The following is a 14,631-nucleotide window of genomic DNA, read 5'->3' as shown; positions in this document are numbered from 1 at the left end:
GACAGGGAGATACAACAGTTTTTACCATGATGGAGACAGGGAAATACAACAGTTTACACCATGATGGACACAGGGAGATACAACAGTTTATACCATGATGGAGACAGGGAAATACAACAGTTTACACCATGATGGACACAGGGAGATACAACAGTTTACACAATGATGGAGACAGGGAGATACAACAGTTTATACAATGATGGAAACAGGGAGATACAACGGTTAACACCATGATGGAGGCAGGGAGATACAACAGTTTACACCATGGAGACGGGGAGATACAACAGTTTATACCATGATGGAGACAGGGAGATACAACAGTTTATACCATGATGGAGACAGGGAGATACAACAGTTTATACCATGATGGAGACAGGAAGATACAACAGTTTATACCATGATGGATACAGGGAGATACAACAGTTTATTCCATGATGGAGACAGGGAGATACAACAGTTTACACAATGATGGAGACAGGGAGATACAACAGTTTACACAATGATGGAGACAGGGAGATACAACAGTTTACACAATGATGGAGACAGGGAGATACAACAGTTTATACAATGATGGAGACAGGGAGATACAACAGTTTACAGCATGATGGAGGCAGGGAGATACAACAGTTTACACCATGGAGACAGGGAGATACAACAGTTTATACCATCATGGAGACAGGGAGATACAACAGTTTACACCATGATGGAGACAGGGAGATACAACAGTTTATACCATGATGGAGACAGGAAGATACAACAGTTGATACCATGATGGATACAGGGAGATACAACAGTTTACTCAATGATGGAGACACAACAGTTTATACCATGATGGAGACAGGAAGATACAACAGTTTATACCATGATGGATACAGGGAGATACAACAGTTTACACAATGATGGAGACAGGGACATACAACAGTTTATACAATGATGGAGACAGGGAGATACAACAGTTTACACCATAATGGAGACAGGGAGATACAACAGTTTACACCATGGAGACAGGGAGATACAACATTTTATACCATGATGGAGACAGGGAGATACAACAGTTTTTACCATGATGGAGACAGGGAAATACAACAGTTTACACCATGATGGACACAGGGAGATACAACAGTTTATACCATGATGGAGACAGGGAAATACAACAGTTTACACCATGATGGACACAGGGAGATACAACAGTTTACACAATGATGGAGACAGGGAGATACAACAGTTTATACAATGATGGAAACAGGGAGATACAACGGTTAACACCATGATGGAGGCAGGGAGATACAACAGTTTACACCATGGAGACGAGGGAGATACAACAGTTTATACCATGATGGAGACAGGGAGATACAACAGTTTATACCATGATGGAGACAGGGAGATACAACAGTTTATACCATGATGGAGACAGGAAGATACAACAGTTTATACCATGATGGATACAGGGAGATACAACAGTTTATTCCATGATGGAGACAGGGAGATACAACAGTTTACACAATGATGGAGACAGGGAGATACAACAGTTTACACAATGATGGAGACAGGGAGATACAACAGTTTACACAATGATGGAGACAGGGAGATACAACAGTTTATACAATGATGGAGACAGGGAGATACAACAGTTTACAGCATGATGGAGGCAGGGAGATACAACAGTTTACACCATGGAGACAGGGAGATACAACAGTTTATACCATCATGGAGACAGGGAGATACAACAGTTTACACCATGATGGAGACAGGGAGATACAACAGTTTATACCATGATGGAGACAGGAAGATACAACAGTTGATACCATGATGGATACAGGGAGATACAACAGTTTACACAATGATGGAGACAGGGACATACAACAGTGTATACAATGATGGAGACAGGGAGATACAACAGTTTACACCATAGAGACAGGGAAATACAACAGTTTACACCATAATGGAGACAGGGAGATACAACAGTTTACACCATGGAGACAGGGAGATACAACAGTTTATACCATGATGGAGACAGGGAGATACAACAGTTTATACCATGATGGAGACAGGGAAATACAACAGTTTACACCATGATGGAGACAGGGAGATACAACAGTTTATACCATGATGGAGACAGGGAGATACAACAGTTTACACCATGATGGAGACAGGGAGATACAACAGTTTATACCATGATGGAGACAGGGAGATACAACAGTTTATACCATGATGGAGACAGGGAGATACAACAGTTTACACCATGATGGAGACAGGGAGATACAACAGTTTATACCATGATGGAGACAGGGAGATACAACAGTTTACACCATGGAGACAGGGAGATACAACAGTTTATACCATGATGGACACAGGGAGATACAACAGTTTACACCATGATGGACACAGGGAGATACAACAGTTTATACCATGATGGAGACAAGGAGATACAACAGTTTAGACCATGATGGAGACAGGGAGATACAACAGTTTATACCATGATGGACACAGGGAGATACAACAGTTTAGACCATGATGGAGACAAGGAGATACAACAGTTTCCACCATGGAGACAGGGAGATGGAGCAATGGTAACATAGGACTAATGATGGAGCAATGATAACACAAGACTACTGATGGAGCAATGGTAACACAGGACTACTCATGGAGCAATGGTAACACAAGACTACTGATGGAGCAATGGTAACACAAGACTACTGATGGAGCAATGGTAACACAAGACTACTGATGGAGCAATGGTACCACAGGACTACTGATGGAGCAATGATAACACAGGACTACTGGTGGAGCAATGGTAACACAAGACTACTGATGGAGCAAATGTAACACAAGACTACTGGATGAGCAAATGTGACACAGGACTACTGATGGAGCAATGGCAACACAAGACTACTGATGGAGCAATGATAACACAGGACTACTCATGGAGCAATGGTAACACAGGACTACTGATGGAGCAATGACAACACAAGACTACTGATGGAGCAAATGTAACACAGGACTACTGATGGAGCAATGGTAACACAAGACTACTGATGGAGCAATGATAACACAGGACTACTGATGGAGCAATGATAACACTGGACTACTGATGGATCAATGATAACACAGGACTACTGATGGAGCAATGGTAACACGGGACTACTGATGGAGCAATGGTAACACAGGACTACTGATGGAGGAAATGTAACACAGGACTACTGATGGAGGAATGGTAACACAGGAGTACTGATGGAGCAAATGTAACACAGGACTACTGATGGAGGAATGGTAACACAAGACTACTATTGGAGCAATGGTAACACTGGACTACTGATGGAGCAATGATAACACAGGACTACTGATGGAGCAATGGTAACACAAGACTACTGATGGAGCAATGATAACACAGGACTACTGATGGAGCAATGATAACACTGGACTACTGATGGATCAATGATAACACAGGACTACTGATGGAGCAATGGTAACACGGGACTACTGATGGAGCAATGGTAACACAGGACTACTGATGGAGGAAATGTAACACAGGACTACTGATGGAGGAATGGTAACACAGGAGTACTGATGGAGCAAATGTAACACAGGACTACTGATGGAGGAATGGTAACACAAGACTACTATTGGAGCAATGGTAACACTGGACTACTGATGGAGCAATGATAACACAGGACTACTGATGGAGCAATGGTAACACAGGACTACTGATGGAGCAATGGTAACACAGGACTACTGATGGAGCAATGGTAACACAGGACTACTGATGGAGCAATGATAACTGACTATGGATGGAGAAATGTAACACAGGACTACTGATGGAGCAATGGTAACACAGGACTACTGATGGAGCAAATGTAACACAGGACTACTGATGGAGCAATGGTAACACAAGACTACTGATGAGCAATGGTAACACAGGACTACTGATGGAGCAATGATAACACAGGACTACTGATGGATGATAAATGGTACTACACAGGACTACTGATGGATGGACCAATGGTAACACAGGACTACTGATGGGCAATGGTAACACAGGACTACTGATGGACCAATGATAACACAGGACTACTGATGGAGCAATGGTAACACAGGACTACTGATGGAGCAATGGTAACACAGGACTACTGATGGAGCAATGGTAACACAGGACTACTGATGGAGCAATGATAACACAGGACTACTGATGGAGCAATGATAACACAGGACTACTGTTGGAGCAATGATAACACAGGACTACTGATGGAGCAATGATAACACAGGACTACTGATGGAGCAATGGTAACACAGGACTACTGATGGAGCAATGGTAACACAGGACTACTGATGGGCAATGGTAACACAGGACACTGATGGAGCAATGATAACACAGGACTACTGTTGGAGCAATGATAACACAGGACTACTGATGGAGCAATGATAACACAAGACTACTGTTGGAGCAATGGTAACACAGGACTACTGATGGAGCAATGGTAACACAGGACTACTGATGGAGCAATGATAACACAGGACTACTGATGGAGCAATGGTAACACAGGACTACTGATGGAGCAATGATAACACAGGACTACTGATGGAGCAATGATAACACAGGACTACTGTTGGAGCAATGATAACACAAGACTACTGTTGGAGCAATGGTAACACAGGACTAATGATGGAGCAATGGTAACACAGGACTACTGATGGAGCAATGATAACACAGGACTACTGATGGAGCTACTACTTGGAGCAATGATAACACAGGACTACTGATGGAGACTACTGATGGAGCAATGGTAACACAAGACTACTAACACAGGCAATGGAGCAATGGTAACACAGGACTAATGATGGAGCAATGGTAACACAGGACTACTGATGGAGCAATGATAACACAGGACTACTGTTGGAGCAATGGTAACACAGGACTACTGATGGAGCAATGATAACACAGGACTACTGATGGAGCAATGGTAACACAGGACTACAGATAGAGCAATGATAACACAGGACTACTGATGGAGCAATGGTAACACAGGACTACTGATGGAGCAATGATAACACAGGACTACTGATGGAGCAATGGTAACACAAGACTACTGATGGAGCAATGGTAACACAGGACTACTGATGGAGCGATGGTAACACAGGACTACTGATGGAGCAATGGTAACACAGGACTACAGATAGAGCAATGATAACACAGGACTACTGATGGAGCAATGGTAACACAAGACTACTGATGGAGCAATGGTAACACAGGACTACTGATGGACCAATGATAACACAGGACTAATGATGGAGCAATGGTAACACAGGACTAATGATGGAGCAATGGTAACACAGGACTGCTGATGGAGCAATGGTAACACAGGACTACTGATGGAGCAATGATAACACAGGACTACTGATGGAGCAATGGTAACACAGGACTACGGATGGAGCAATGGTAACACAGGACTACGGATGGAGCAATGGTAACAAGACTACTACAAGATGGTATAAGATTAATATTTGTTGTGTATCAGCATTGTTCATATCAGCTATAAATTTATTAATTGCTGGTCTGTTTGGGCAATTTGTATCAGTGTACAAACTGAATAATTACTTGTTTTAATAATAATCAATATATCATCAATCATGGTTTTGTTTATTCTTGCTTGTTGTTTTAATGCCACACTCACTCAGCAATATTCCAGCTATATGGATGCGGCTCCCGTTAGTTGCCTCTTATGACTAAGATCAAAATTAGTACTTTGACCATAAAATTAGTAGTCAACTGAATACTTAAAATCATAATGGATTCTGAGAAAGATAATATGACACTAATCAAGAGTGAAGCTTTAATTTCACATTTCACAACAGCAGATTTCCAAATTATCAGCATTACATTTCTTCTCTCTTTTTGATGAAAATGTCCTTAATTTAACATATGTTATATTTGGGATTACCCCGTCTTAGTAAAGTACAGATTCTTGTACTTTTGTTGGGCTGAGTCCCATCTGGAATTCGAACCCATGCCCTCAGAGTCAGGCACCTAATCACCAGCACACAAAGTCAGCCGCCTAACAGCTCAGGCGCCACACTGTGTAATCAATTATTTAATCATCGAAAATATATGTTTTTGTCTATACATCAAAATTTTCTTCTAATTACGTAGAATTTCTAGTGTAATTGTATTGGCGTGGTTTGAGGCTAAAATATGTAGTGACTACAATAAAATCATAAGAGGTTGGCATCTCTGAATTACCCAGGGCTTAATGAGGTAGAACTGCACTTCACATTTTATTACTATTCTTATTCTTAAAATCTACACAGAAGTGCATTCACAAGTGATGTTCCCACCTAAACTGATTTACAGAACAGTGGAAACATGGAGTGTTACTTGCATCACTGTTATCTCCCCTGTATCCATGACTACAAAATGTCTGACCATGCTAAATAATATTTACTTTGCATGTAGACAATAGAATCAGCATGTACATTCAGTTTCAATCTCGAGGTCAATTTAGCTCTCAATATTAAAGTGAGCATCACGCAAACTACAAATTTTAAGTGTCTACAATCAAAACAAATTTCATCAACAGAAACAATGTCATGTACCGGAAGATGACAATGTGTCAATCCCACCATTGTGGGAAGTGTGCTGACTGCCGAGTAAAACCGGTCTATATACACCGATGACACCATCACTAACACAACACATGACTTAACAACACATGGTAGCAGGGACACTGTCAGCTATGCTCTTGGTAGGGTAGAAGTTCTAGAACACATCATCTCCCCCACAGCACAACACACAACAAGTGTCAACAGCACACTGTTTGTCAGGGGCAGGTCCTTCACAGTACAACACACAAATGAGCACCTACACTGTTGGTAAGGCAGAACACTATCAGGTCCTTCACAGCACAACACACAAATGTCAACAGCAACTTGTGTCGGGGACTGCATCGTGAGCTACACTGTTTCTCAGGTAGAACAGTATCAGGTCCTTCAGAGCATAACACACAAATGTGAGCTACACTGCATTGGTACAAGGCAGAACACTATCAGGTCCTTCACAGCACAAGCACAACACGTGAGCTAAATGTCACTATCAGGTCCTTCACAGCAACTTGTCAACAGCACCTTGTGGGACTGCATCGTGAGCTACACTGTTTCTCAGGTAGAACAGTATCAGGTCCTTCAGAGCACTAACACACAAAGTGTCAACAGCAGCTTGTGTCGGGGACTGCATTGTGAGCTACACTGTTGGTAAGGCAGAACACTATCAGGTCCTTCACAGCACAACACACAAATGTCAACAGCAACTTGTGTCGCGGACAGCACAACACACAAATGTCAACAGCAACTTGTGTGGGGGACTGCATCGTGAGCTACACTGTTTCTCAGGTAGAACAGTATCAGGTCCTTCAGAGCATAACACACAAATGTCAACAGCAGCTTGTGTCGGGGACTGCATTGTGAGCTACACTGTTGGTAAGGCAGAACACTATCAGGTCCTTCACAGCACAACACACAAATGTCAACAGCAACTTGTGTCGCGGTCTGCATCGTGAACTACACTGTTTCTCAGGTAGAACAGTATCAGGTCCTTCAGAGCACAACACACACATGTCAACAGCACCTTGTGTCGGGGACTGCATCGTGAGCTACACTGTTTCTCAGGTAGAACAGTATCAGGTCCTTCACCATGCTCGATAATCTCCAGGGTTTACGTTACGATCACTCTCCACTATACCCTTGATGCATCCACGGCTTGGCCCGATGATTATATTACCTCTGCTGATATTTTATCCAATCAGGTGTCTATACTTGGAAGTTGAAAGAACCAATCACAACTCACTTTCGCTTCTTAAATTATCTAACCATTAAACTTGGCAACACAACTGATGCAGAGGTACTCTGAAAGAGGTAGAAGGAGTTCTTTTATATATTTTTTTAAAGTTTTAGATCTGTCAAGTTGTCTGTATGATTTCCCCAAAAATCTGAGTGGCGGTGCAAACAAACCCTCGCGACTGCGACCGCTATCTTTGTTGACACTGGCAAGCTCGGATGAAACGGCGGCTTGGCTGATTGGCTACTTTGAGAATGCGGAGCCAGTAAAGGGAGGTAATATAATTATCAGGCCAAGGCATGGATGCATACAGGGTATAGTGGAGAGTGATCGTAACGTAAACCCTGGAGTTAACGAGGATGGTCCTTCACAGCACAACACACAAATGTCAACAGCACCTTGTGTCGGTGACTGCATCGTGAGCTACACTGTTTCTCAGGTAGAACACTATCAGGTACTTCAGAGCACAACACACAATTGTCAACAGCACCTTGTGTCAGCTACTGTATCTTGAGCTACACTGTTTCTCAGGTAGAACACTATCAGGTCCTTCAGAGCACAACACACAATTGTCAACAGGAACTTGTGTCAGCTACTGTATCTTGAGCTACACTGTTGGTAAGGTAGAACAGTATCAGGTCCTTCAGAGCACAACACAATTGTCAACAGGAACTTGTGTCAGCTACTGTATCTTGAGCTACACTGTTGGTAAGGTAGAACACTATCAGGTCCTTCAGAGCACAACACACAATTGTCAACAGCAACTTGTGTCGGCTACTGCATCTTGAGCTATACCGTTGGTAAGGTAGAACAGTATCAGATCCTTCACAGCACAACACACAAGTGTCAACAGCACCTCGGTAAGGAAAGCCTTGTGCTTCCTCGTCATTACTGTTAAGTTTAAGTTGGGTTGACCAAGGACTCAGCTCAACATTCAAGTGCATGTTGATGTGAAAACCTATTTGCCCCAGACAAAAGAAGTATGCACCATGATCGAAACACAAATACACAAACTAGTGTCAATAAAGATATCTCAGACATCTGAAGACTGTGTCATGCAGTCCAACAAATCAATGACGTAATCCTGTCACAATAGCAACGTGCACATAACCTTGAAGTACCCACAGTTTGAAGTCAAGCCAAGGAAGCACAAACATTTACACGTAACACAGGGATGACTGATGCAGTATGATACATAAAACTTGTTGGTACAGAGTGTGCACAAAGACTTACAATTAACCTCACTTGAGTTTATCAAGAACTGATACGTTCATTATAGCAGGAACCTGCATAATGTAAAAGGACAAAATCTGAACATGGGAGGCAGATTTTACCAGGCTTGCTTACTAGTGACGCCCAAAATGGTATGTCTTTAAATGTTTTTCAGTTGATTTAGAGATTTACTGGCCAAGCTTATTAATCAAGAAGTGAATCAAGCAAATTTGCAGTCATTGATGGAAAGGTTAAACCCACGGGAATGATCATAAAACAGCACAATTCAAGGAGTCAGCTAACCCTGACAGTCAAAATTTAGAGGTCCATTGATTCACAGACCTCAAGAAGACTAAATACATGAATATTCTAAACACTGCACAGGATATATCAGGTAAACTATGCAACACTATAGAATGTATCTGAAATGTATCTGACAACTGCGTCTCCCCAAACACTCACCAACCAATAACATCCAGACATGTATAGTATGTAAACAACAGAAATACCAACAGCTTACTCACCATTTTCTTGCAGTCAGCCTTCAGTTCAGTGTTTTCTCGTTCCGCCCACGCCCGGTGTACCCAGTCCTCGCTCATGATGGGAATTCCGACACTGACAGCGAACTGAAACACACGAGATGACGACGTGCTGACCTGGTGCTGACAGAGGCCCACTGCCTGCCTGCCCACTCAACCGTAGGTCAACAAACACCAGCTCACTGTTTGTCTGGTGTGTTTGTACTGAGATCAACACCGTGATGACACCATGCATTATAGATGATGAAGAGAGGCCTACCTCACACCTTCACGTCAGAAATAGTAGGGGGGATCTGACTGAGATACTGCTGGTTTGCTGCTGTTGTTTACACAGAAACCTTTAATCTTTAATTTAAGCTTTATATGGTTACTAGTAACCATTATGAAACAGTTGCTTGATTTCCAGTTATAATGTTCAGCACTGACTCTAGACATCTGGTTTTACATTGTGCCAAGAGGACTGAAGTTAGGACCTGTATTGTTTCTGTTGTGGGTGGGTATAACGAATAATGCTATACAACTCACACTGTCATGATTGGAAGTGTAAATATTTCAAATATGACAACCCATTAGCTTTTAAGTTTATTTCACAGTTATGCTATTATCATTAATCAATGTCCTGGAGGGAGTCTCTTTGATGTGATTGTATTATTGTTACAAGAGTGTGTTTTTTTGTAATTTGTATTATCATTGATTAGGTGATAGTTATTATGGGTCACAATGTTTAAAGATTTGAGTGTGGGTTTTGGCTCACATCTCGCATCATATATGTTCAATGGCAATACTATTTTAGCAGTAGGCCTTTATGATAGCGCTCCAGAGTTGCCTCCCTTGGCTTTATTTTTGTTTTGACTCCTGGTCGAATGTTCAACATGATTCGTGAATGTTCTCAGTGGATAAAGAATGTTCTAGACTCTGTGTCAGTATATATAAAGGCTGGTTGTTGTGTTGATACACACACACGGACTAACACACGGAATTACACATGGACTTATCATATCACTGGAGTTGTATACATCTTTCTGCCATCACCTGCCTACCGTCGTCGTCTGTCAGTCTACATCGTCAAGACCGATTGTCTACTTACATTGTAAAATACCTTCAATTAGAATATCTGCTCTTATTGTAAATGCCAAGACTCTGGTGAGTTAATATTTCATATTTGTGACCCATTACAGTAGATTTGTGACTCAATTGCATTTTACTAAATATTTGCATTGTCATTCATTGTAGCTTGCTCATTGTTTGCTCCAAATATTATTGCATATTTTAGACTTGTCTGTGTTATATTTTGCTGGTTCAAAGGGGACTCTTAATCCTTTTTGTCATGGCAATTATTTAACCGTAACAACATTTTGAGATAATTTAAAAATATTTGTTTATTACTATTTGTTATGATCTAACAATTTTATTACTTCAGCCCTTTCACTCCCATGTAAATGAGTAGGTTCATAAATCAAACTTTCTCAAACAATCTGGCTTCATTTTAAAACCAAATGCAAAACTAAACTGCCACAGAACACAAATAAATTTTAAAGTTAAAGGGAATAGAATAATCATAAAAATGCTTGTATGTTTTTAAAAATCTATGGGAAACTGTAAAAGCAACCAAATTTCCTACATGACAGGTATTGTTTTGTGACAACATCCTATATTAAGTTCTATGATGTTGCTATTTGTACATAAAGGACATAAGTTGTGAGGTTTTTAATACAGTAAAAAAACATAGCCTTTCTTTGCTGTTTTGTTGGTATCAGAAAATACATGCTTTATCTGATCACAGGATAGTACTTATAAGTTTAATTGTGGTGAATTACAGATTCAATCTATCAGATTATACCAACGACCAAACAACAAGGCAACTAATCTGAATGTGACTGTTGTTGAGGTATACGTTAACTGTTTACAGCATCTGAATGCAGCATATATACTAAGCAGCAAAAGAAATGTCAGTTTGGAATTTTCTGTCAAGAAAAGGATAACTATAAACTCATTTAATGTTTTGATTGTATATTTTTTACAACATCTCCAACTTTATCTGAGCAAAGACATTCCTTGCCAAACTGGAACCCAGGAAATAGTCTCAAAACGCAACCTGATCTCGGAGATGGTACAGTGTTCTCCATGTTTTTCATGCAACTCATGCTCCACGTGCTGTTCACAAGGACCAGCCATATAAAATGCACCCCCAAACCTGGTTGAAACATTCACATTACAACGTCAGCAGGATGCCACGACTCACGACAGCTCAGAGGAACGAGGTACTAGGAAGACTTGAAGCTGGCCACACTGCACAAGCCGTTGCCAATCACTTCCAGGTCTACATTCGGACCATCTACAGGCTGCAGCAACCATTCCGGGTCACCAACACCACAAATGATCGTCCCCGTACTGGCAGACGAAGGGTGACCACAAAGACAACAAGACCGCAATGTTGTGTGACAGCATGTACAGAATCCCTTCATGCAGGCATCCGAAACAGGACGCCAGACAGTGGGAACACACGGAAGACCAATCAGTACTGACACAGTACACCAACGTCTTCACAGCGGGAACCTCCCCTGCCGTAGACCTTACCGTGGACCTATCCTCACTAGTGGTGGTCTGATTAATTGAAATAATCGAAGATTGGTCGTAGTGACTAAACGACCAAACAATCGATCATGTTCTCTCATAATCGAACACAAACAATTCTGGAACACTTGTTTTCATTAACAGTATTTTTCACTAGGTTGGTTTTGTCTGTTACATTTCATAAGCACTACAAGCTCGTTCCAAGTCATGATTGAATTTATCTTAAAGACGCTAAAAAATTCCTGTTCCTAACATACTAGTCATCCTTTAAAGATGTGAAATTTTGCCCCAAAAAACTCAAAGAACTACATGTTTTTTTCGGTATTTTTTTGTGTATTAACAAATTTCATAAATGGCGCTAACCAATTATTTTCGATGATTGATCAGTGGTAATGAACCAATCATCAATTATGAGATTTTAACCAATTCCAACACTAATCCTCACCCCTCGTCATCGGCGTGAACGTCTACAGTTTGCCCTACAACACAAAAACTGGCAATACAGGCAATGGAGAACTGTTCTGGTCACAGATGAGAGTCGGTACTGCGCATCAACTGCAGATGGCAGAACAAGACTATGGCAACGACGTGGCCAGCGTTACTAAGACCAATGTGTTATGGAAAGAGACTCATGGGGAGGTGAAAGCATCATAGTGTGGGGTGGAATAGGACTGAACAATAGAGGAGAGAGGAGGCGGCATCACAGCGGTGCGCTACATCGACTAAGCTCTCAGACCCCACGTCATACCACATTTCACACATCACCAGAACAACATTTTCCAGCATGATAACGCCTGGGGCCATACTGTCAGTGTCAGAGCTACACGGGACTTCCTACAGCAGAACGGTGTCAACAGTGGCCAGTCCTGATTTAAACCCAATTGAACATCTTTGGGATGAAATTCAGAGGAGACTGAATAATGTCATACTAAGGCCGAACACAGCTGATTTATTGCGCCAGGCCTTTCTCAGAGTGTGGTTCCAGGTGCCAATGGCCTTAATCAATCGATTGGTGTACTCCATGCATAGACGCTGTGCTGCAGTTATTGCCGCTCGTGGTGGTCACACTAGATACTGAAGTCAAGAGTCTGAATGGACTGCAACGCTCACGTAATGTCTTGAAATTGTGCTGAGTTATTCATTGATGTGTCAAGATATTGTACACAAAAAATGGTTTTGATCCGCTTATTATGTCCATTTCTGTAATGATTTATTTGATTACAGTGCCTATCTTATTTTGAATTCGTACTGACGTTTTTTTGCTGCTGAGTATATATGGAACTTATGCCAATGAGATTAACACATTCTTAAATTCTCACATTCCAAAACAGCATCTCAGTGAACAGACAAAGTGGCAGGGATTCCCCTGGAATGTTATGACTAAGGGCCTAGGGCCCACAGTGGTTTACTGTAGTGGGCCCTAAGTCCCAGCACCTGGTTCGCGCAGACCCGCTTATAAAGCGCCAGTTTTTTGTTGTTTTTTTGTTTTATCAACATAAAGTTGTTTTGTTTTTGTTGGTTTTTGTTTGTTTGTTTGGTTTTGTTGTGGGGTGGGTTTTTTGCCCTCCCATTGGTGGGGGTCTGCGGTGCCTCCCCCAGGACAATATTTTGATATTTTGAGGTGAAATGGTGATATCTGAGAGCCTTTCCAAGCCCAATATTCATCTTTAATTGCTCCCAAAACAGTTCAGTTTTAGGGTGTAAATACTTTATGAAAAAGAAATTATTCGTCAATCCAGAAAGTGTGTTTGATGCACTGATGGATCTGCACGCACGGCAACACATTTTGTTACTTTTTGCATCACAGCCAAGCCAATGATAAAGAGACAGCCAATTAGATTGGAAATTACGTTTGGTTTCTTCCTTTTCCTCCGTACAACCATCTCAAGTTTCCTTTTTGGTAATTTCAGGATAGTAAATTAGTGAACTGTTTTGAAATGCAAGCTCAGCTTGCTTTTTCGGCGGCATGGTTCAGCCGGAACATTCAGATGCATTCATATGACATCGGAATGAGAAACGATATATATTTGAATGAAAAACGGTGTCTCTCCAAATGTTCAACTCAATAATCCAGTTTTGAATGGGTAAACAAAACTGGTTTAATTTACTTCTGTGTTACATTGTTAATCGGAAACACTTGTTTTTTAATAGCACTAACCTTACAAATATACACAAGGAATAAGCAGAGGCGGATTTTGCTGATGTGGCTATCAGTGCATTATGCTGATGTGGCTATCAGTGCATTTTGCTGATGTGGCTATCAGTGCATTTTGCTGATGTGGCTATCAGTGCATTTTGCTGATGTGGCTATCAGTGCATTATGCTGATGTGGCTATCAATATCCACCTGGGTGTAAGAAATGTGAGCAATATTCCAGCAATATCACAGTATGGACGCCAGAAAGTGACTTAACACCCATGATAGGAATGGGTCCGGGTCCTAGGCTTGACAAGAGAATGTTTTAACTACTAAAGTACCCAC

General features: G+C 41.4%; 1 protein-coding gene across 1 annotated transcript in view; it reads right to left on the bottom strand.

Moving 5' to 3' along the window:
* Window positions 1-14,631, bottom strand: part of LOC124277294 (protein ECT2-like) — a 55,150-nt gene that overhangs the window by 29,498 nt on the left and 11,021 nt on the right. Inside the window, 1 exon segment of the mRNA XM_046712945.1 lies at window positions 9,562-9,663. Coding sequence (XP_046568901.1) covers window positions 9,562-9,663 — 102 coding nt within the window.

The sequence above is a fragment of the Haliotis rubra genome, unplaced genomic scaffold, assembly GCF_003918875.1.
Source record: "Haliotis rubra isolate DU_JTF1 unplaced genomic scaffold, ASM391887v1 Scf22, whole genome shotgun sequence".
NCBI classification, from domain to species: Eukaryota; Metazoa; Mollusca; class Gastropoda; order Lepetellida; family Haliotidae; genus Haliotis; species Haliotis rubra.
Note: the sequence above shows the minus strand (reverse complement) of the source record. Positions and strands in the feature narration are given on the sequence as shown.